Source organism: Poecile atricapillus, chromosome 5 (assembly GCF_030490865.1).
Source record: "Poecile atricapillus isolate bPoeAtr1 chromosome 5, bPoeAtr1.hap1, whole genome shotgun sequence".
In the NCBI taxonomy this organism is placed as follows: domain Eukaryota; kingdom Metazoa; phylum Chordata; class Aves; order Passeriformes; family Paridae; genus Poecile; species Poecile atricapillus.
In genome coordinates this window covers 35,901,867-35,922,089 of record NC_081253.1, presented here as the reverse complement: position 1 = coordinate 35,922,089, position 20,223 = coordinate 35,901,867, and the positions used below count along the sequence as shown (strand labels likewise).

At 45.9% G+C, this 20,223-nt stretch overlaps 1 protein-coding gene across 18 annotated transcripts in view; it reads left to right on the top strand.

Moving 5' to 3' along the window:
- Nucleotides 1-11,083: 11,083 nt before the first annotated feature.
- LRRFIP1 (LRR binding FLII interacting protein 1) overlaps nt 11,084-20,223 on the top strand; it is a 100,716-nt gene continuing 91,576 nt past the window's right edge. For 10 of the 18 annotated variants that reach the window (XM_058839867.1, XM_058839866.1, XM_058839865.1 and 7 more), the window contains exon 1: nt 11,087-11,326. In XM_058839867.1, the coding sequence (XP_058695850.1) occupies nt 11,237-11,326 (90 nt within the window). In that variant the 5' untranslated portion in view covers nt 11,087-11,236. Of the gene's footprint in view, nt 11,327-20,223 lie in introns of all 18 variants that reach the window. The other 8 variants (XM_058839868.1, XM_058839864.1, XM_058839855.1 and 5 more) reach the window with 5 other exon arrangements.

Sequence of the window (20,223 nt, the reverse complement as noted above, 5' to 3'; positions counted from 1 at the left end):
AGGATGCTGCTGCCCAGTCTCATTCCTGAGCTGGACAGCCAAACAGACACCAATCCATGAGAGATGGACTGAGGTCTCCTTCCAGAAGTGTGGATGGACAGACAAGCTTCTCTGTTCTTTGTGCTCCAAACAACAGGAATGTGAACATCTCTGATAAGCACTGTTGCAGTGCCAGGAAGACAGAGGTTTCTCCCATGTGCCTCTGTCTGCTTGCCTGCTTCTTGTGAGGGAAAACATCCAGGGTGCTGAGGATCAGACCTCCTTCAGAGGTGAGTGGTTGGCAAATGGAGACTGTGGCTGCATGGATACTGGATGGGTAGAGCACCTGGAGCATCCTTCACAACCTAGAGATGCACCTCACTGCACTTCTGCAGTGAAGGGTTCCTCACCTGAAATAAATTTTAAAACTGGGCATGGGTCGTTTTTCCAAGATTTAGAGCCTGCATTTCATTTTACGGTCACCTGGTGTAACTACATCATGAAAATTTGGAGGATGGGTTTGGCAACAGGAATGGTGTGGATCAAATACACCTGGAACCCCCTTGTAGACTTTTCCCTACTGTTCCACCTCAGTCTTTTTATTTGATTTTTAACTGTGAAAGAAAGGCTGACATGTCACTGGTGCACAAGAATTCCAGAGGAGGTCAAAATAAAACTTCTAAGCACGCAAGAATAATTCCAATAATCTTGTGTTTTTGGCTCTGCCTGCTGTGTAACTTTGAGCAGGATGTCTCTCCTTCCTCCTTTCTCTGAGTTAAAGGAGGCACAAGCACAGAGATCTTTGTGGAGCAGTTTAGAAACTCCTGGAGGGCTCTTTTTCAGTGGTTGTGTAGCACTTGATTCTCCCTGACTGTGAGGAACCATCAATACGGGCACTATAAATCCTCCCTTGCTTAAGGAAGAGCGGTTGTGTGGGAAAGGCAGCAGAGTATGGCAATAAAAGCACAATCCTGAGCTGAAAACAAAGACTGAAACCTCAGGTTTGCCTCTTGTTTGCTGTCTGCCTGTGGGAAGAGTTCTTTTTTCTCCCCTGACTTGTTTCTCCCTCTCTCCTTGACCTTATCCACATGGATTCCATGTGGAATCCATTCCTGGTGGTCCCTGTGCAGGCAGCTCACTGCAGGAGGTCTGCTCACTGTCAAGGCTCCCACACTGTTGAAATAATGCTTAGGCTTTGCATTGCTCTGAAATTACGCTCATCTTCATAATTTTTGGTCCTCTGAGGTCACTGAATACCACAAAATCGCTCTCATTTCTTATTTTTTCAAGAATAAACACCTGAAAGCACGGTCAGCAAAATAAATTCAAAACAATCTCTCCATCCAGAGGTCACAACAAATGATGTTCTCAAAACTGTTTGCCAGACCTGTGCTATTAAACGTGCCATCCCTTGTTTGTGTGCTGGTTTTCATACAAAACGTGGTTAAAGAGTTAAATCACAAAATGGAAATGCTGGAAGTGTCCCAGTCTTTGCTGTTTCTCCTTTTCTGTGTGTGAAGTAATGAAAACCCAGGGCATTACACTGATGATCATAAAGGCAAGATCTGTCATCACTGCCATGGAGAATTAAAAGATCATTTTGTTTTGAGAGGATCAAGGGTTGTGCCTTTGCTAATGAAAAAAAAATAAATAAAACTTGAGGTCCTCACTGTTACAGTGATAAAAAATTAAGACATATTTTAAGGATTGGTGGAATTGTAATGGTGAACAGATCATTTACACTGTGGCTCAAAACTGTGAGCCTGGCCTGAGCTGCTTCAGGCCTCTAAAATGCTCGTCTTCCTGTATTAATTATTAACGTTGCTAAAACACTCCAGAGATTGCCCTGGAAACATTAAACAAGCTTAATATTAATAGCTCCCAGATGATAAGTGATGGTGAACATTAGCATGTGTTAAAAACCGAGGAGGGAAAATAGCTACTGACTACAATAAACATTTGAAGACTGGTGGCATTAAATTACAAAAAGAATACAAGTGTGAACCACAATAAAGGCTTTCCTACAGCATTAACGCTTGAAGAGACAGGTGAGATTGTTTTTGCCTCTGAAATTACACTTGACAGCTCACAATAAATAGCCTTGAGATGTGTGCTGAGGTTCTTGCCATATGTCTAATAAGTAAAGTGCAGCTTGGGTGAAAAGTAAATGTATGTGGCTTGCTCGAGTAAAGATGTCTGCATTGAACATTTTGCTTATCTCAAACTTCTCTTTTCTCAGCAGATGTTGGCCAGGAAGATCCCCCTCCAGGAGTCCAGCCCAGGAGAGCTGCCTTTGGCTCTAGCTGGGTACCTGACTTCAAAGGAAAAGCCGCTCCTGAGGGCCATGGAAACAGAGGAAATGGTTCTGTGACACAAGAGACATTGTTATCTAACAAGGTGCAGGTCTGGCAGCATTTTATATGATTAAAACACTTAAGCACTCTCTTCCACTTGCAGGGTCTGGTGTCTACCCTGAGCTCCATGTGCCACTTTTTTTGCCAGTGGGGATGGACCTTGACCTCTGAAGAAAATTTGGTGGCAACTGGCCAGCTGGCATCAGCTTTTAGTGTGGGACTGGCAGAGTGATCACACGTGCTCCCTTAGGAAACCAGGCTAAAAATGTGTGTAGGTGGTACCTTTCCAAGCAAAGGCTATAGAGGAGCTCCCTGAGAGCCAAAAGTTGCTCAATAGTCTCCCCCAGCAGTGCTTCATCTCTCTGTGTTTGCGAGGCATTTGTATCAAATGTAACTGAAAACGGTTTGCCTGTGCATGGAAAGAGAAATATTTAAGCAATGCTGTCTAGCACAGACTTGAAAAGCTCATGTGGGTGTGAATATGAGCTTAGTTTCCCCGAAGTCCCCACCCAGCTTTGGGGATGTCGAGCCCAGAAAACTTCACAAGGCATTTTATGACAGGTTTTGCCTCTCCATGGCAGCCAGGCCTGTGGCCACAGCACAGTTTTGCCTTTTCAGGTCACGTCTAAATGTTTGGCTGGTTTTCAGTTGGTTTTTAATCTCAGGCACTGGGTGTTACAGGCATGGTCCTGTATAGGCACAAGAATAGAAATTATTTCATCAGTTTGAGCCTGAGTAACCTCGTTTAAGGCCAGATGCTGCTGGAAGAGTTGTAAAGCAGTCATCTTGGGCAGAGGTGAAATGAATCATCTGTTGCCAATAAACTTGGAAGGAACAGAGATGCCTGGGGGAGGGCTGGGACACCATTATCTGCTGTTACCTCCAGCAACTCCTTTTATAATTGAAAAGGGTATTAAAAATTATTTTGGGAATTTTTAATTAGTTGAGTTGAACCATTAATGTGCTCCGGATGTTTCGGAAACTTAACCGAGTAACTTCCCCTAAAGAGGCCATGTAGAGGAGTGTGTCCTCCCTGCCTTTCCCCTCTGCCACCACAGCTCCAAGGTCAGAGAGGATGAAAACCTCTGCAGAAATTGAAGTTGAGCAACAAAGGCGGTGCCTGTCAGCCCCTGGGGAGGTGCCTCCTCCTAACAGTGCCCAGACATCCATGGCTTAAGGCTGGAAACCCTGCAATATATTGAGTAGCTGTCTTTAGGGAAAGGCACAGATAGGAAAGGCAGAAGGCAAGAGGAATGAAAAGCAGAGACTTGGTGGCAGAGGCCCTTCTGCTCCTGTCTCTGGCATCTTTCTCCAGCAAGATCCTTGATAAGTTGTTCAGCTAGCTGTAGACATTGGTAGTTTCTAGATGCAAAATATTTTACTTTCTGTGCAGTTTGAGGTATTCTGTGCTTTATCTACCTATTTATTTATTTGTTTACTGTTTTTACAGCAGCTGAAACAAAAGGCTTCTGCAGCAACTCATTCTGTTCGAAGGAGGGGAAAATGATGTTTCTAATTGTTGCTACAATGGGAGGGAAAACTAAACACTGGAGATAGTGACAACACTTGCCTGACTGTTTTGGCTCTTTGTTGATGGAGAAGAGAGGAGCTGATTCCTTCACATTCCTACCGGGAAGGATCAGATGGGTTTTAGTGCTGTAATAATTAATGCTGAGAAAAACTCCCAGGACAAAGGCAGAGCACAGTACCTGCTGCAGGGCTGGGGTGGATGAACAGGGTTGGGATGCCCAGCGAGGCAGAGGGCAGGGAGACCACGCTGGGCAGGTGAGTCAGCCCCATATGCCATTCATCAGTCACTCTGCATGGAAAACCAGGAATGCTATGGATGCCAGAAAAATGTGTTATGATTTAAAATCAGATGCACCAGCTTTAACACACTGTATCATCTCAGATGTTTTGTCTCTGTTTCCTCTAATGTTTTGTTACCAGTATCATCTTTCACTTCCCAGTTTAAGCAAAGTCCTTCATTTCAGGAAACTATAATGACCTGCCTTCCTGCCCTGCTGGTGATTATCCCAGCTGGAATGAGAAAGCCTTTAGCACCAGCATGGCTTTAGGTAAGCCAGGAATTGTTAGCTGCCACAGCTGTTTTGCTGCTGTTCTCTGTGGGTGGGTGACTGGAGGGGTGACAGGAGGTGGGGTAGGGATGCACAGCTTCAGATCATAAAGCAGAACCATGAGACATCACACAGGCGCTCTTCTGTCTGATATCAAGTGGTTGGAACCATTCGCTGAGAACAGGCCTGGCAATTTTTCACTTTGCTATAGAACAGGTGAGTGGAAAATACCTCCTCCCTGACAAGAATGAAAGATGGTTTGAAGCAGAGCACAGCTTTCTGTGCTTGAGAAGAGGGATGGTTTGCCTCTGCCTTGGATGGATCTGGATAGATTTCCATGGGGACAATAAATGGCACCTCCTTCCCCTCTTCCACTCCAGCTGAGGGAGTTTTAACTGTGATGTGGTTTCCCAAAAGCTCTTCCAAAAGCATGTTCATACGACATTTTACAGAACACTATGACTAATTAGTGCAAGCACTTGGTCTTTTGCAAACAATCGGTTGTTTTTAGGCCATGTGTTGTGGCTATGTTTTACTCAAGTCCAAAACAACTGGCGTTTAAGGAAATCTGGAGGGCCTGGTTGGAAAATGTGGCTCAGCTTAATGCTGCAACATTTGGGATGGGAGTGGATGAGGCCACACAGCATGGAGCAGGAAAAACACAGGGAAACTTGTAGCAAGGCTGTGTGATTCCTCACTCCCATCTCTCCGGGCTGTCAGTGGGGCGAGCACACCCGCACCACGGCAGCAGGAATGCTTTGATATATTAATCCCAAAGTGATGCAGGGTTAGTTTCTCAGCTGCTCCAGCTGATGTAATGCATTGTTTGCACCGAAGCCAGCCTGATTTTGTCTGGCTGAAGGATTTACTAGCTCAGACTATGTTTTTGGACAGATGTAGAGGCTGTATTCCCAAATTAAATATATACATTGATCTCTTGCCTGCGTTCTGCCTGGAGTTCAGGCAGAGGGGATGCAAGGCATCCCACAGCCTGGAATAGCTTTTATGCCCACAGCACTTGAGGTAGGGAACAAGGAGTGTTTTAGACTAGGTGGAAGAGACAAGGATGTCTTTTCTTCTGGAAATAGCACAGGGCTCTCTTAAAATGTAGCTTTTTTTACACATCAAGAGGGGAAGCCACAGGAGAAGCAGCCAAATTTGGAGCTCAGCAGTGCTGTGGCAGGCTGGGAATAGCAGATAGGAGCAGAGAGAGCAAACAACAGACCATGACCATCCGGCTTTGGGAGGCAGCCTGGGATGGGTTTGGCTTCCCACAACCCCAGCTGCTGTGAAGTTGGTTTCACTTTGCTCTGCTGAAACACTGAGCCATGGCATGTCTGCTGCTAATTAGATGAGGTCCACAGAGGCTGCCTTGAGCGGGTTCCGGTTTTTGCCCGAGATGGGCTGTTCTCAGTGAGCTCAGTCATGGTTGGCACATTGCAGGTGAGCTCCCTGCCTGGCACAGTCACACAGAGAGTGCATGCATTGGTCTGGGTGAAGGCTGGCTTGTGCCCTCCAAGCAGGAGCATTGGTGGGACAAGAACAACCTCTCTGGGGTCACTAAGTGTCAGCTGGGGTGGATACCCGTGTCCCAGATTTCCTGGCAGGGTGAAAAACCTGTAGTGTTTGGACACTAAGGCAGACAGACTTGACATACTCAGCTACTCACAACCTCTTTTGGGATGCATGTTCAGAAATTTGGCAAGAAATCTCTGGTATCCAGACTAAAATTATATATGGTCTGTTTAGCTGTATGCTTTTGTGCTGGCTTGGTTTTAAGCTTTACATAGCATCATCCCCATCCCACTTACCTCCAAAGGACTTTACAGAAGAGAGATGCAGTTTGAACAGACAAGCCAACCCCTTCTCATCTCAGCGAAGTCCTCCTGCTGCTTATCCTAGGAGCTTTTCTCTCCACAGCTATTTTTAATATGAAAAAGTAGACTTGCACACACCATTTTAGGTAAGGTCTTGCAGATGGTTGTGCAATGACCCTTTCTTGAAGTGCTCTCTACATTAAATGCAATGTTTTGGTGTTTCTGTTGTGATGGTGGCACGCAACCAACCCATGGCCAGTTTATGACCCCAGAACTTCCTCCTTTTCCCTTATTAACAAATGGTGATGTGATGAATTTAGCCTTTGGCATGTTACTGGCTGTCTGCTTGATTTCACTCCACTTGTTTCTCAAGTCCTTAACCTTTTGTATGACTTTACCCTTCTTTTTTGGTGACACTTTAACACTGTGTCATCAGCTTATGTCATTAGTGCTGTCCTACTTGTGCCAGGGTGCGGATGAAAATACTAAATGAAATCAACCCCAAGGTTAACCTTTGAAAAACTCCCTCCTAGGGAAGGTTCCTCCTCAACCCTAAAAGTGATCCAACGCTGAGACCTCAAGATCCCCAAAGTGGCATCCTCAGTGACCTGTGAAAAATTTACAAATGAAAAACTATCTCTCATGGCATTCCAAGGTGATTAGAAGAGGCCAATATCTCATTGAGGGGTTCTGGCAAGATGAAGCCAACCAATAAGATTTCTTCAGAAAAAAAATCCCACATCACTCTGCTGTTGGTAAAAGCTATCAAGGTCTGCTGCTGTTGTGGGATTTTTTTTTCTCCAGTCCTCATAAAGCTTTGCTTGGAAGCCCACAGTATTCTCCTTGGACAACCCAAACTCATGGATCTCTTTTTTGGACCAACTAGGAAGACACTAATCAGTTCTGGCTTTGCTGTGTGACTACAGACAGACTCCAGGCTAGACATGACAAAGCTAGGCAAGGCTCCCAAAGGGCCAGAGCTCTGCTGATGCAAATAATGACCCTGCTGACTTGAAGAGATGGAATAACAGTACAGAATTTAATGCAGGCAAAATACACATGGACACCACCAGTCTCCTGAGCCCAGTCTTGACACTGCTCAGATGTGGCAGCACACCTGAAAGCTTTTCCCAGGAGGTCTGATTTGCTGGAGAGGATCACCTTGGGCTCCCTAGGAAGTTTAATAAAGTACAAGCCCTTTAGTTGCACCAGTGTTTTTTTTTATTTTCCTGCAGAATTTCAGTGCCAGCACATACTTGTCTGTGATGTAATTTTTTTCCATTAATAAATCTGCAGACCCTGCTGGATATCACTGCTGTTATGTTTGCAAAATATTGCAATGCTAATGGAGCCCTGCTCATCTCATGTATCCTGACAATCTCAAATATTGGCCTCCTCAGTGTAGATTTTCCAAGGTCTTTAAAGCATTCCACTCTCCTTGGACTAATGGACATCTTGTTAAAGCTGTCAGGTTTCATTTCTGGTTTGGCAGATGCCGTGACCTTACAGAGTGGCAGAGTGGAGAGGTGCCCTTGTGTTTGCTTTTAACACCCTCACTCAGCCACTGGATTCCCCTATCCCAGGGCTTGCCTCTAATAGAAATGTAATCACATTTTTCTGCACAAGACACAAAAACACCCATTTTGTTATCTAAAAACAGTCTGTCAAGTACACCACCACCAGTTTTAACAGCTGATTGCTCATTCTGATTCTCAACAGCGAGGTTTTGCGAGAGGCTTTGGTTTAAGAGCAGCACAGAGGGAAAATTGCATCTTTTAGGGTGTGCTCTGCACAAAGCAGCCTCCTTGCACACGGGATATTGGAGAATGAGGGGTGTATTATACACTTAAAATAGACCCCTTTAAAACTGGCATGGGATACTCGGTGTTGTCCGACTATCATTCATCACAGTCATGACTTTCAGACAAAATGAGCCTCACCCTCCTGTTGCTTGTTAAAATAAGGAATCTATGTTCAGTGTTTTATTTTCATTCACTGCTCTCCACAGCACAGCCAAAACCAACGTGGTTTGAACCATTATTTCAAGTTTATCTGGACAAATTATCTATGTATAGTATTTTTATAGCAAGATGGCTTATTTTGTCTATATTCAAAGAAAAAAAATTACTATGCGTGTCTGGAATGCAGGAGAGGAAAAAGATTTCTTACACTGCAGAGCACATTCAGTGAGTGATTTGAAATCTGACTGTGGTCACCCACCAGCATGTTCTCTTCCAATTTCTCTGCTTTACTCTTTTAATTCTTCCTTCCCTCCTCCATCTTTCTTTCCCCCGTCCCATGTATTTTCTTTCTCTATTTCTTCCCCCTTCTTTCTTTCTCCCCTACTCTATTTCTTTCTTCTCCCCCCTTTCCATCCTTCCCCTGGATTTCTTTTTCTCTCTGTTTCTTCCCTCTCCCTTTCTCCCACCCATTTCTCTCCTCCTTCCCCTGTATTTCTTCTCCTCTCTCTTCCCCCTTCGACATCCCCCCCCCCCCCCCCCGATTTCTATTCCCCCTCTATTTCTTCTTCCTCTTCCCTTCTCCCTTTCTTTTGTCCCCTTAATAGTCGGCTTTTGGATTAAAAAACCTGCCTTAGCCCAAGGCTCTACAAAGCTTTCAGCCAGGCAGGCAAACATCAGTGATGCAAATTCTCCTGCACCCCTGAACGGGGAAATTCCTTGCATGGATACGGTGATGCAGCTGCACAGGTGGCTGAAATCCCTGGGTAACAGGGACCTAAAAATAAGGCACTGCCCCGCCTCTTTAGCCAGGATTGCTCAAAGGGCAGGGGCAAGTGTGAGGCTAAGGGCTCAGGGAATGAGTTATGCAGAGCCTGAAAGGGTGGTAGTGCTAAGCCAGGGCTTGGGGAGGTGAAGAAGGGAGGCCTGAGGGATATCCAGGAAAGCCAGACCCAGCAAAGCTTTGCCTCCAGGGTGAGAGCTCAGTTTAAAGCCCCTGTGCTGCCTGGCAAAGCATGTCCTTTTTAATCCCCTTGTCTGGGGTCAGAGTAAACCTGACACCCAATCTGAGGGTGTGACACACGTTCTGCTGCCCAAGCAAGGTGGGGGACTCATCCATCTGCTTCTGCTGACAAAATAATCATTTGATTCTTGCAAAGATAAAACAGGTGCAAGGAGCAGCATCGATGCAGAATCACTACCCAGTCAGTCTGAGGATGACTCAAATCTCAGGTGTTGTACATGAAAACTGCCAAAAAATATTGAGCAAGCAGGTGTTGCCTTTCATTTCAATTAATTTTAAATCTGTGGTAAAATTAAAGACTTTACATAAAGATTAAATGCAGCTTTCTGGTCAGAAGGGAGTGGGTGGGTTTTGTAGCCCTTTTCTCTGTTTTATGTAATAATGTGAGCTTGAGAGACTTTAATTCATATTTAGGGAATTAGCATGAAAATTGAGGTATAAGGACTGTGACAAGAATCCCAGAAAATACATGTTCCTTGTCAACATGAATTAATTAAGCACTGATGAACTTGACACTAAAATTAATCATGTCCACTTATACTTGATAGGAAAATTCATTGTTGAAGAGACCCCACAGGGCTATTAAGATGTGTGAGGTGTCATGGCACTGAGAGTTGTGTTTCTGTCCTGCTCCTCTTCTATTGGTTGCAGAGGAACCCTCCAGCTTTACGGCTGGTGAGGTTTCAATGTCCATTTCCATGATTTCCATGTGTCTGGTTCTGGGTTCCTCAGGACAGGAAGCTCCTGGAGGGGGTCCAGCAGAGGCTGCAGAGGTGATGAAGGGATTGGAGCATCTCTGAGGAGGAAAGGCTGAGGGAGCTGGGGCTCCTCAAGAGGAGCCACAGCTGAGAGGGGACCTCTGTAATGTGTATAAATATCCAAAGGGTGGGTGCCAGAGCATGGACCAGGCTCTGCTCCATGGGCCCAGCAATGGGACACGAGGAACAGGCAGATGCTGATGCCCAGGAGTTCCACCTGAACAGGAGGCAGAAAATCTTTCTTTGGCAGTGACCAAGCAGGGAACAGAGAGTCCAGAGAGGGCGTGGAGTCTCCCTCAGTGGGGATATTTCAGAGTCCTCCAGGCACAATCCTGTACTCTGCGATGTCCCTGCTGGAGCAGTGAGGTTGGACCCTTTGTGGTCCCGTCCCATTTGACCTATTCCGTGATTCTCTAATTTCCTAGAGCTTGGCAGGGAGCCCAGGCACCCCAGCGGGAAGGGGGGTGGCCCACAGCGGGGCTGAGGGAGCAGGAAGGGGCATGAGGGGAGCAGCAGGGACCGCACACACCCCGATTTTGGGTGGCGAGGAGCGTGAGCAGTTACCATCCCACACACACACCGATTTCGGATGGCAAGAACTGCGAGCAGGGTCCCTCATACACTCCCCCTTCCCCCCAAAATTTCAGGCGGTGAGAGCAGCGAGCACAGACCCCCAAACACACCCCGATTTTGGGTGGTGATGGGAGCGAGGAGGAATCATACACACCCCCCGGTCTCGGGTGTGAGGGCAGCAGCCAGGGATCCCCGAACACCGCCCGGTCTCGGGTGTGAGGGCGAGCAGCGGGCGGGGACCCCCGAACACAGCCCGGTCTCGGGTGTGAGGGCGAGCAGCGGGCGGGGACCCCCGAACACAGCCCGGTCTCGGGTGTAAGGGCACCAGCCAAAGATCCCCGAACACAGCCCGGTCTCGGGTGTGAGGGCACCAGCCAAAGATCCCCGAACACAGCCCGGTCTCGGGTGTGAGGGCACCAGCCAAAGATCCCCGAACACAGCCCGGTCTCGGGTGTGAGGGCACCAGCCAAAGATCCCCGAACACAGCCCGGTCTCGGGTGTGAGGGCGAGCAGCGGGCGGGCACCTACAGCCCGGCCCCTCAAGGCGGGGGGCGGCGGCGCATGCGCGGGGCGGGGGGCGGTAACGGCCGTGCCGGCGGAGGCGGCGGAGGGAGCGGGAGGGTCGCTCTGGGCCGGTGGGCAGCGGCTGCGGGTTCGGCTCCGCTCCGGGCCGGGCCGGTCGGGACCGCCCCGCCATGGGGACGCCGGGCGCCGGCCGCAAGCGGCTGCCGAACCGGGAGCGCCTGACGGCGGAGGACGATGCGCTCAACCAGATCGCCCGCGAGGTGAGCGGCGGGAGGCGGCATCCCCCCTTCTCCCTTCTCCTCCATCCTCCTCCCCTCGCCTTCCCCCCCGGGCTCCCCCGAGCGCCGCGCAGGCGCCCCCGGCCACCGGCACCGCGGCGGATGAAGGGCGAGGTGGAAACCCTCCTTCACCCCCGGCTGTGCCGCCATCCCCGGGCACCGCTCCGGCGGTCGGTGAGGGAAGGGCGTGAGGTGCCGGAGCCCCCCCCGCTCCAGCCCCTCAGGAGGGAACGTCCATCGCCAGCCACTGCTGCTGAGAACCACCGGGATTGGTGTTAACCGCTGGAAATAGGCCGCTCGGGTGTGTTATGGATACGTATAAATCATAGAATCACAGCGTGGTTTGGGTTGGAAGGGATCCCAAGGATCATCTTGTTCCAAGCTCCCTGCATGAAACACCTTCCAACATCCCAGGTTGCTCCAAGCCCTGTCCAAGCTGGCCTGGAACACTTCCAGGGACGGGAGTGAAAAATGAAAGCCAGAATACTGCAGGGTGAGGCTGGGTGTGGGTAAAAGTGAACCCTCTAACTTGGAAACTGATTTTTGTATTACTACCCACCAGACGCTGCATCGTGCTCAATGTGACTTTAACCTTCAAAACCGGCTGATTGCTGATGCTTCCTGCCTCCGTATTCTCCTGCACACTTAAATTGGTTCAGTGGTAACCAAGATAATGGGGATTTGGTTTTCATGTTTACTAAATCTGACCAAGTCCGTTCTCCATCCTTGCCATGGCAGTGGGGGAAAAGGGGGATAAGTAGCCCTGGGGTTTTTCTCCAGTAGGAAGCCTATGAGAAAGATTTACAATTTACAGGAGCATGTAGTGACAGGAACAAGAGGGAACGGATTCAGACTGAAAAAGAGCAGGGTTATATGGGATATTAGGGAGAAATTCTTCCCTGTGAGGGTGGTGAGGCTGTGGCACAGGTTGTCCAGAGAAGCTGTGGACAGGTTGTCCAGAGAAGCTGTGGCTGCCCCATCCCTGGAAGTGTCCAAGGCCAGGTTGGGTGGAGCTCTGAGGAACCTGGTTTGGTGGAAGGTGTCCCTGCCAATGGCAAGGGGTTGACCTGAGGTTCTTTCTGACCCAAACCATTCTGTGATTCAGTGTCTAAACTGCTGCAATGCTGCTGCTGAAGGTGGCCATCCTTGTCCTCTAGCATGGGTTATGTGTGTCAGGCCAATTGGTGTTGGTGTGGGTTACAAGAGAAATTGCTCTTCTGGAAGAATTTTAGATCTCTCTTGGTTTCCTTTCTGGATTCACAGCTGCAGCAGGATCAGGTGAATGCTAATGTATGGCTTATATTTGGTGGCACTGGCTGGCAGGTTGAATTAGCTGTGACATCGTGTTCCTTATTACCACCAATGGCTTTCCAATTGTTGTGCACCATTTTCAGGTGGTTTGTAGCATCTTTGGAATACATTCAGTTGGCTGAGCTTTATGTGAGTGATTCAGTGTGTTCTCTGAAGTCAGATTTTTGTGGCAGGGTGATGAGAAGGTTCCTAAGGATGGAGTTTGAGGTAGGAGGACAAGAATGTCTCATGTCCTGGACATGAGATAGCAAGTAAGAATGATTGTGCTGTCTGTTAGAGTAATGATAATACTTTAAGAACTGTTCTGGGATGAGGGTTTGAATTCCACAACTGTGTCCTGGCCGTGCTGTCATTTGATTAAGGAGGACATCAGTTTCTAACAATGAACCCAGCTGCTCTTTTCTGTTGCACGTTTTTCTCCCACTTTCTGTTTTTCTTTATCTTAGATCTGATTTTCCCTGCATTGTGTAGTGGTTTGAGGACTCAAATATTGTGGTGGTTTGTGGCTTTTTTTTTTTCCTTCCTTCTCCTGGGGTTTGTTTAAAGGACAACTCCATTTGCTCAAGAAGCCCAACACAAGCATGTCTTTTATCTTTTCCCTTGAGTGCTAAAACTGTGAACTGCCAAGTTCAAGGTTCAGCATTTTCCCATATTATTTTATCTATTTGCATTACTATGTCTCAGAGCGCTTTAATTGTTTTGTTGTTTAACTGCCTCTTCTCCACACAAAGGATCCCAGATGAATCCTTCTGCGTGATCCAGTCTTAAAATATGTCAGCTAAGCCTTTTGTCTCTCCTTAGCAAGGATGTTGAGGGTCTCCATGTTAAGAAGGTAGGAGGGTTACTGATATTCTGGCTCTTCCAGCCTCCCTCACAGCTGTTTAGACAAAGCAGGGACACAGACGTGTTGCTTTTGCACATAGATTTTTCACTCCTGTCTTTGCTTTGGTCCTTTGTTATCCAGAAGCCAGAGGTGTTGGCAAGTTATTTGCAGATCCTAGAGTCTCATTTTCCCAAAGTCCATGTGGGAGCCAAAGAGAGCATCCAAACTAGACTGATTCACAGAGGTATCTTTTATTTTATCGTTGTCAAAATCTTTTGGCAAACCCACCGTTCTCGCTCTAATATGTGCTCCTATAAGAAGACAGCAAGACTTGCAAGGACTTTTTGAAACTCCTGCCATTTGAATATAAATTTGTTTGGATTTGCAGCCGGGATGTCTTGCTCTGTGTCTTGCACAGACCAGGAGAGAGCCTGGTGTGGTGAAGGGGGTAGTGAGAGCAGTCGGGAGGGGAAGTAACTGAGCAACAGGAAGGAAATGGTGAGAGTGAAGCATCTTGTAGTGACAAGGGTTTAATAGCAGTATTAGTCATGTTAATCAGTAGCACTTTTAATGTTTGAGACATTAAACATCTGAAGTAGTTTATCACCTTGTCTAGACCTATTCAGAGCAGAGGTAGAAGGTGCAGTTACTGCAAATCACTTCCATCAGGAGAGGATAGTGCTGTACCACCAATCTGGCTGCAGAGTTTGACAGGCACGGCAATTAAGTGGATGGCAAATATGTAAATATAATTAGCACAAAACACGGTGTTCTGAGTTTCTGACAGACTCACAGACTGCCACTCAGGATTTGCTGTTCACACACCTGCCTTGTGCTGCTGAGCTTGTTTTTTCCCGGGCGTCAGCGAAGCCGATCAATGATCTGCTTCTCGGCTTTCAGGCTTGCCTTGACGCCAGTAGATTGTTCTGTGTTTAGGTCAATGGAAACCTTTGGGCTCTTTCATTCCCCTTGGTGAGCACATGCCAGCAGTGTTTGCAAAATCTAGCAGTTTGATACTGCTCAAGGTCTGTGCCAGCAGAGCCAGCGGGAGCCACGGCCACGTGCTGCGCGCTCATCTGTCCGGACGGAGCGCGTGTGGCTCGGGAAGGCACAGTCCTGCCCAGCTGAACCTTCCAGGAGCTGGCTTCCTGCTTGGATTAGATGGCTTTGTGTTTACTTGAGACATTGTTTCTAGGGGAATATTTTTTTTTGCTAATTTCCACTCCCCTAGCTGCAGGAATAATTGTTGTGTGAGCAGGAGTTCTGCAAATCCAACAAGGAGCTGATATTTCTCTTGTAGGCTGATAATATTAGTTACTGTTTTTTATTTTCTTGAATGAGGAAGGACAAGGTCAATTTCTTGTTTGTATTAGGAAAGTAATTGACACCTTGTTTTGCCACAGTTTTGCAGACAGATATGTGTTACACTTCTCAGAAAAATGATCCTGCTGTGTGTCCTCTCTGTGCTAGAAATCTTCATCCACCATTTTACAGAGCAGAGTTCTTTAGATAATAGTTAATTTGAAATTAGTTATTCAAGCAGTATAATTTATTTTTATTGTTAAAGAAAGTAATGTTGTGAGGGTTGTGCCTTCACTCTTTGTACACTTTATGTCACTTCCAAGAACTGTCACCTACATCTTTGTACATACATGATTATACTTTTTTTTAAAATTAGCACGATCCATTTATGGACCGTACATTTGATTACTTCACTGAAGTAATCAGTTTGGGCATTGATCTGTATTTTTAGTGGTTCAAAAATTGGGATGTTACACTGCTATGAAGGAGCAGAAAGTGCTGCTAATTAGGAAAAGCTCAAAATGCAGATGAAACCAGCCAGCCAGGTTTAATGGTTACAGTGAGAAGGCACTAAGTAACTTCAGCAGGCTAACTTGGAGTTTAGGGACTAGTGATGAGATGCTATGATGGCTGAATGTAAAATCTGTTAAATTGAGGGGTTAATTTGGGGGAGAAAACTCTGTTTTATACAGCAGTTTGGGTGACTTCCATAAATAGAGATAAAAACAATTCAGTACAAATTGAAACTAGAGCAAGCAGAGTGGCTATTTGTATATGGGAATGCAAGCCACACAAACTTTATTGAACTGTTATGCAAACCAGAGCATTTAAAGCAGTGTGTTCCCTAAGGATATATTCCCTTAGGATATGTTCCCTATATATTAGATCTGTGTGCCTCATTAGGGTAGAGGTGGAACTTTTTTGAGCAGTATTTGGATTTATAGATGTGTGAAGGCTTTTGTAAGCTGGGTGAACGTTCCAAGAGAAGCCCTTAGAAACAGCCTGGCTTATGTAGCACCAGGACTTGACTTATTTTTTTATTGCATTACTTTTTCCCTTTATGAGTGTTAACGTATGATCCAAACAAATGATCTGAAAAAAGCATGTCTGGCTTTTCTGTTCTAGAACAGAAAGTTATGAAAGCAAGGGATGCTCTTGGAGGGCTTGACTCAGCCTGGCTGACCTAAATATAGGAAGGAAGGAGGACTTTGTAGGCGAAGCTTGCCAGTAGGGCGTGGGGAATTGTTCTAAATTTGAGATGATTTTATGTGGCAAATATGCTCTTCTTCAAACACTCCTTTTTCCATAATGCTTTACATCCATATAGCCAGCAAATGGCATTGGCATCACTTACAATCTCTCCCAAAGTAAATGTGTGAAGGAGCAGTTTAAAGAAGTGAGATAAAAATCTGGAGACCCATCTCATGTTGGTTAAACTGGGGACTGGAAGCTGTCTTACAATCTACCTCTCAACTTGAAGCAATTAGTTGCCTTTTTTTTTGTGTCCATGCTTGGCCTGAGTCCCTTTCAGCTGTTCTCCTGCTGTCTGAGGAAGCAGCTGTTTAGGAACTGTGATTCCTGTTTCAGTCAAGCAAGGGACTACTGGTAGGATTAACAGCATGGGAAGCCCAGCCTCTGTCTTTGTAAGCCCAGATGCTGAGCTTGGCTGCAGGATGTAACACTAATCATTACCTCATCTAGAAGGATGTTTTTCCAGGCCTTTTGCTGGATAAAGTTGGAGCTCAAATGTACTTGCAAGGCTTTCAACACTGGGATCTCTTTTTTTTATTATTTTTTTTTTCCATCCTTTGCTTGCAAGGAGCGTAATCCACGTAGTATTTTGGGCTTGTGAAGCAAGGTATTTGTCCCTCCTGTCAAGTGAGCAGGTTGCCAAGAGCAGTGAATCTGTCTAGCTAGACTGGAGCACTCATAGGCAATCCTTAAAATAGCAGCTCTGAAATATCAGCTGTTGTCTCACTGGTGCTGAAATACTTTTTGGGGAGAAGCTGCCCACTGGAATGGTGTGGGGGGGAGGGGGTAAGGGAGCTGCAGTAAACCAAAGTTTCCTTCAGAAAGGTGGCTTTGAGGGTTTATATTAAACCCCAGAGAAGGGAAGGTGCATGGTCCCTTCAATACCAGAAGCAGAGAAAGCTCCCTGATAACTGGAGCTCTTGCACCTCTGAATTCACCAGTGTCACAGCTGGCCTTGCATGTAGTAGAAAAATAGCTGATTTTTGGGCTTCATCACACAGTAAAGATGAGGGAAGTGCTTAAGGGCTTCTTGTCAGAAGACATTTGGAGCCTTTAACTCCCAAGACACTCCTTCACCTTAGTTATGGAACAAGAAGTAGACTGAAGAACTTTCCTGGCTAATGCTGGGAAAATAAACTGGTGTGTGCACTGACATGAGAACATTACATCAGGCAAAAATATATTAAAAAAAAATCCTTACGGGCAGGTTTGGTGTAGAAGTTGCAAGAAATGTAAGGCAACTCTGAAAGGCCTGGCAGTAGAAGATTTAGCTGTTGAAATGAAAGCTTGGTGTGGCACAAAAAATACTAGGTAAAGCAGTACTTCATTGGAAAGCATGTGATGGTTTTAGCTATGCAGGAAGAGCCCTGCAGTGCGTGCAGTGTGCAAATGATTTCAGGTAGCTGAATGGCCACGTGACATAATTTTCTGTTATGAAGATATGGAAGTTCTGGTCATGCTGTTAAAAACTCATGGTTTTGAGGGTCTGCAGAGAGGGTACAAAAGTCTGGGAAAACAGAGAAGCACTGTTTTGATGTTGGCAGGAATGTGCTAGAACTCTGCCCACTGCGACAATTTGACAAGTGTCCTAACCCAGACCTCAGCACCAAAGGCTTTTCCAGTTAATATTTGGATGGTTTCTCATTCTGCCTTTAAACAAACTTAGCTAAGTGGCATGAGGCATGAAGGGTAAGGCTTGGGAAGCATTTCCCAATGAGCAGAGCTAATAGCACTTTTATGGCCTAACCAGCTGAGAATTTTGAGTTTTGAGAGAAGATACAAACAAACTTATGACTAATGCTGTTTCCAAGACTGAGTGTCGCTTGTTTTGGGATGTGGATGTGCGCCTAAACCAAAAACTGGGCAGAAATGGGTGGATCCCTGGCTAAACTCTGTCGAGTGTCCTCCCCAGATGGATTTGACTTGTACTTGAGCATCCAGCCTGCAATTCTGTGCTCTGTTCCTCCAACCTCTCAATGTTTCATGTTTTCCTGCAAGTGAAGTTCTAATTCACTGTGTGCCTATGTCAGGGTGTGGAATTCTGAAAGGAGAGATGTTTGTCTTCAAATAGTTTGAAAAGATGTTTGTTTTAAGCTCAAATATAAAAATGTGCAAGTTTTAACAAAATTATCTCTTTCTAGGTTGAGGAAGGATGGATGTTTTGGGATTTGGATATGCTTGAACATAAAGGGCACAGCTCTGCTCTAAAACTTCAAGTGATTAGTTCTGACTTGAAAGTTTCACTGAATACATTGAAATAACTTTTGTTAATTTAAAGACTTAAGATCCTATTCGATGCCAAGAAAAATGAGTGTCTGAGCTAATTGCTCATTAAAAATGTCTGACCTAGAACTGGGAAGTTGATTGCTTTGAGGTACGCTTTCAGTAGGAAATAGCCTGGGTGTGATTGGAGGAGAGGCGGATTTGCTCAGTGGCATCTGCTTTGCCCTTCTGTGTGCCTGTGAGCCAGCTTGGCATGGGCTATGGGTTTATCCACCTAAACACTCCTGCAGCTTCTCAGAGTTGAGCTGGAGACAAGGAAAGTGATCTGAAAGTGCCAAATCCGAGCTATGTTCCTGTCTCAGATGTATTGAGGAATGAGGAAGCCTCTTAATTTCTTATTGCTTCTACTCCTCGCTGGTTTATCACCTCTTTCCTCCTTCCTGCACACTGCTTTTCTCTGCAAGAGCAGAGTTTCTTCTGTCATACAGCTTAATCCTCACATTAGGCTTGCAAAAACACTGTGTGCCTTGTGGTTCTCTGACACTTCCTGGGCTCCCGTGCTCCTTGAGACAATATTTAGATTTTCTTTTTGTGTTACATGTTACTGTACAAGAAATCAGAGGCTTTGGTAAACCATAATTGCCAGGTGCACCACCGTGGCCACGTTCCTATTTTTAATACCTGGTAATTAGGTATGAGAGTGCTTGTTGTCTTTGGCATGTGAAGAAATGCAAAGACAGTAGTTGGGTTTCAGGTTTGCAGTTTCCTTTTCTTTTAGCTGTTGGAAGGTTTTTGTGAAGGAGACTGGAATATTCAATTTGATACATAGCAAGATGGTATCTCCAACTGGCTTCCTCAAAAATATATCCCTCAAAGCTGGGCTTTTCCTACCATGATGTCATTACTTGCAGTTTTTGGACATAATTAGTGTCAGATTGATTTATCTCTCCCAGAACAGCAGAGTTTAATGGAAGAGAGTTCCACAAAAGGAGTTTATTTGTGTGTTTGCTGGTGTCGCTGTGTGGGCAGTGACTTGTGTGTTAATATTGCCTGCAGTGAAATGGTGATGCCTCTGTCCCACTGGTGATTCTTTGCAAACCATTCCCCCAGTCCAACAGATGCTCTGCTCAGACAGGGAATGTAAAGGAGTAATATTTCTTTCCTCCTGGTTTCTGCTTGTGCGTATCTTGTGACCTTTCCCTTCGCCAGCATCTGATTTAAATTTAATATTACTTTTTTTTCCCTTTGCCCTCCTCTTTTGAGTACTTCCTACGTCCCAAAATAACCTTTCTCTAATCCCACTGAATACCATGTTTAGTTGAGTCTGTCTCTTGTGTCAGCCTTTGCCAGCCCTTTCCAGTAGGCAGAAATGGAATACAGGAGGATCTGGCACACTAAAAGCTGGGTCAGGTTTTTAAACTCATTCCCTCAGGTCAGATAGATTTCAGGCATCCCCACTTGGGTCTTCTAATTATGGAGCGTTTATCAGCTAACATGTTGGGATGACAGGAGAGCAAGGAAAGGCTCCTGGTGTGCTTCACATGCAGAAAAATCCCTGGGCTCTGCTCTCCTATCGGACTCTGGTAGCTTCACATTTTTTCCCTTTTAAAACACACGTTGCTTCAGAGTCAGATAGTTGAGATATGTCTTTTTTTTTTTTATCAGTGCCAAAGTGCTGCAATCTTCACACAAAACCCATGAAGCTGTATTTGCTTCTGCTGATTACAAACAGAGGAAACAGCCTACTGCTTTGGGTTTTGGAATTTTGTTTTGTTTTAGATCTGTATTTATGTTTTGTTTCTCTCTGATTGCAAACTTGAAGTTCCTTCAACAGACTTGCCAGGAAAACAGTAGATACAACTTGATGTGCTCTCAGGAAACAAGTCAATTTTTTTTGGTGGTCTGCAACCCCTATTTCTTTGCTGTGCATTTCCCATAAGCTGTTTTCCTTAAAATGTCTGTTCTCCCA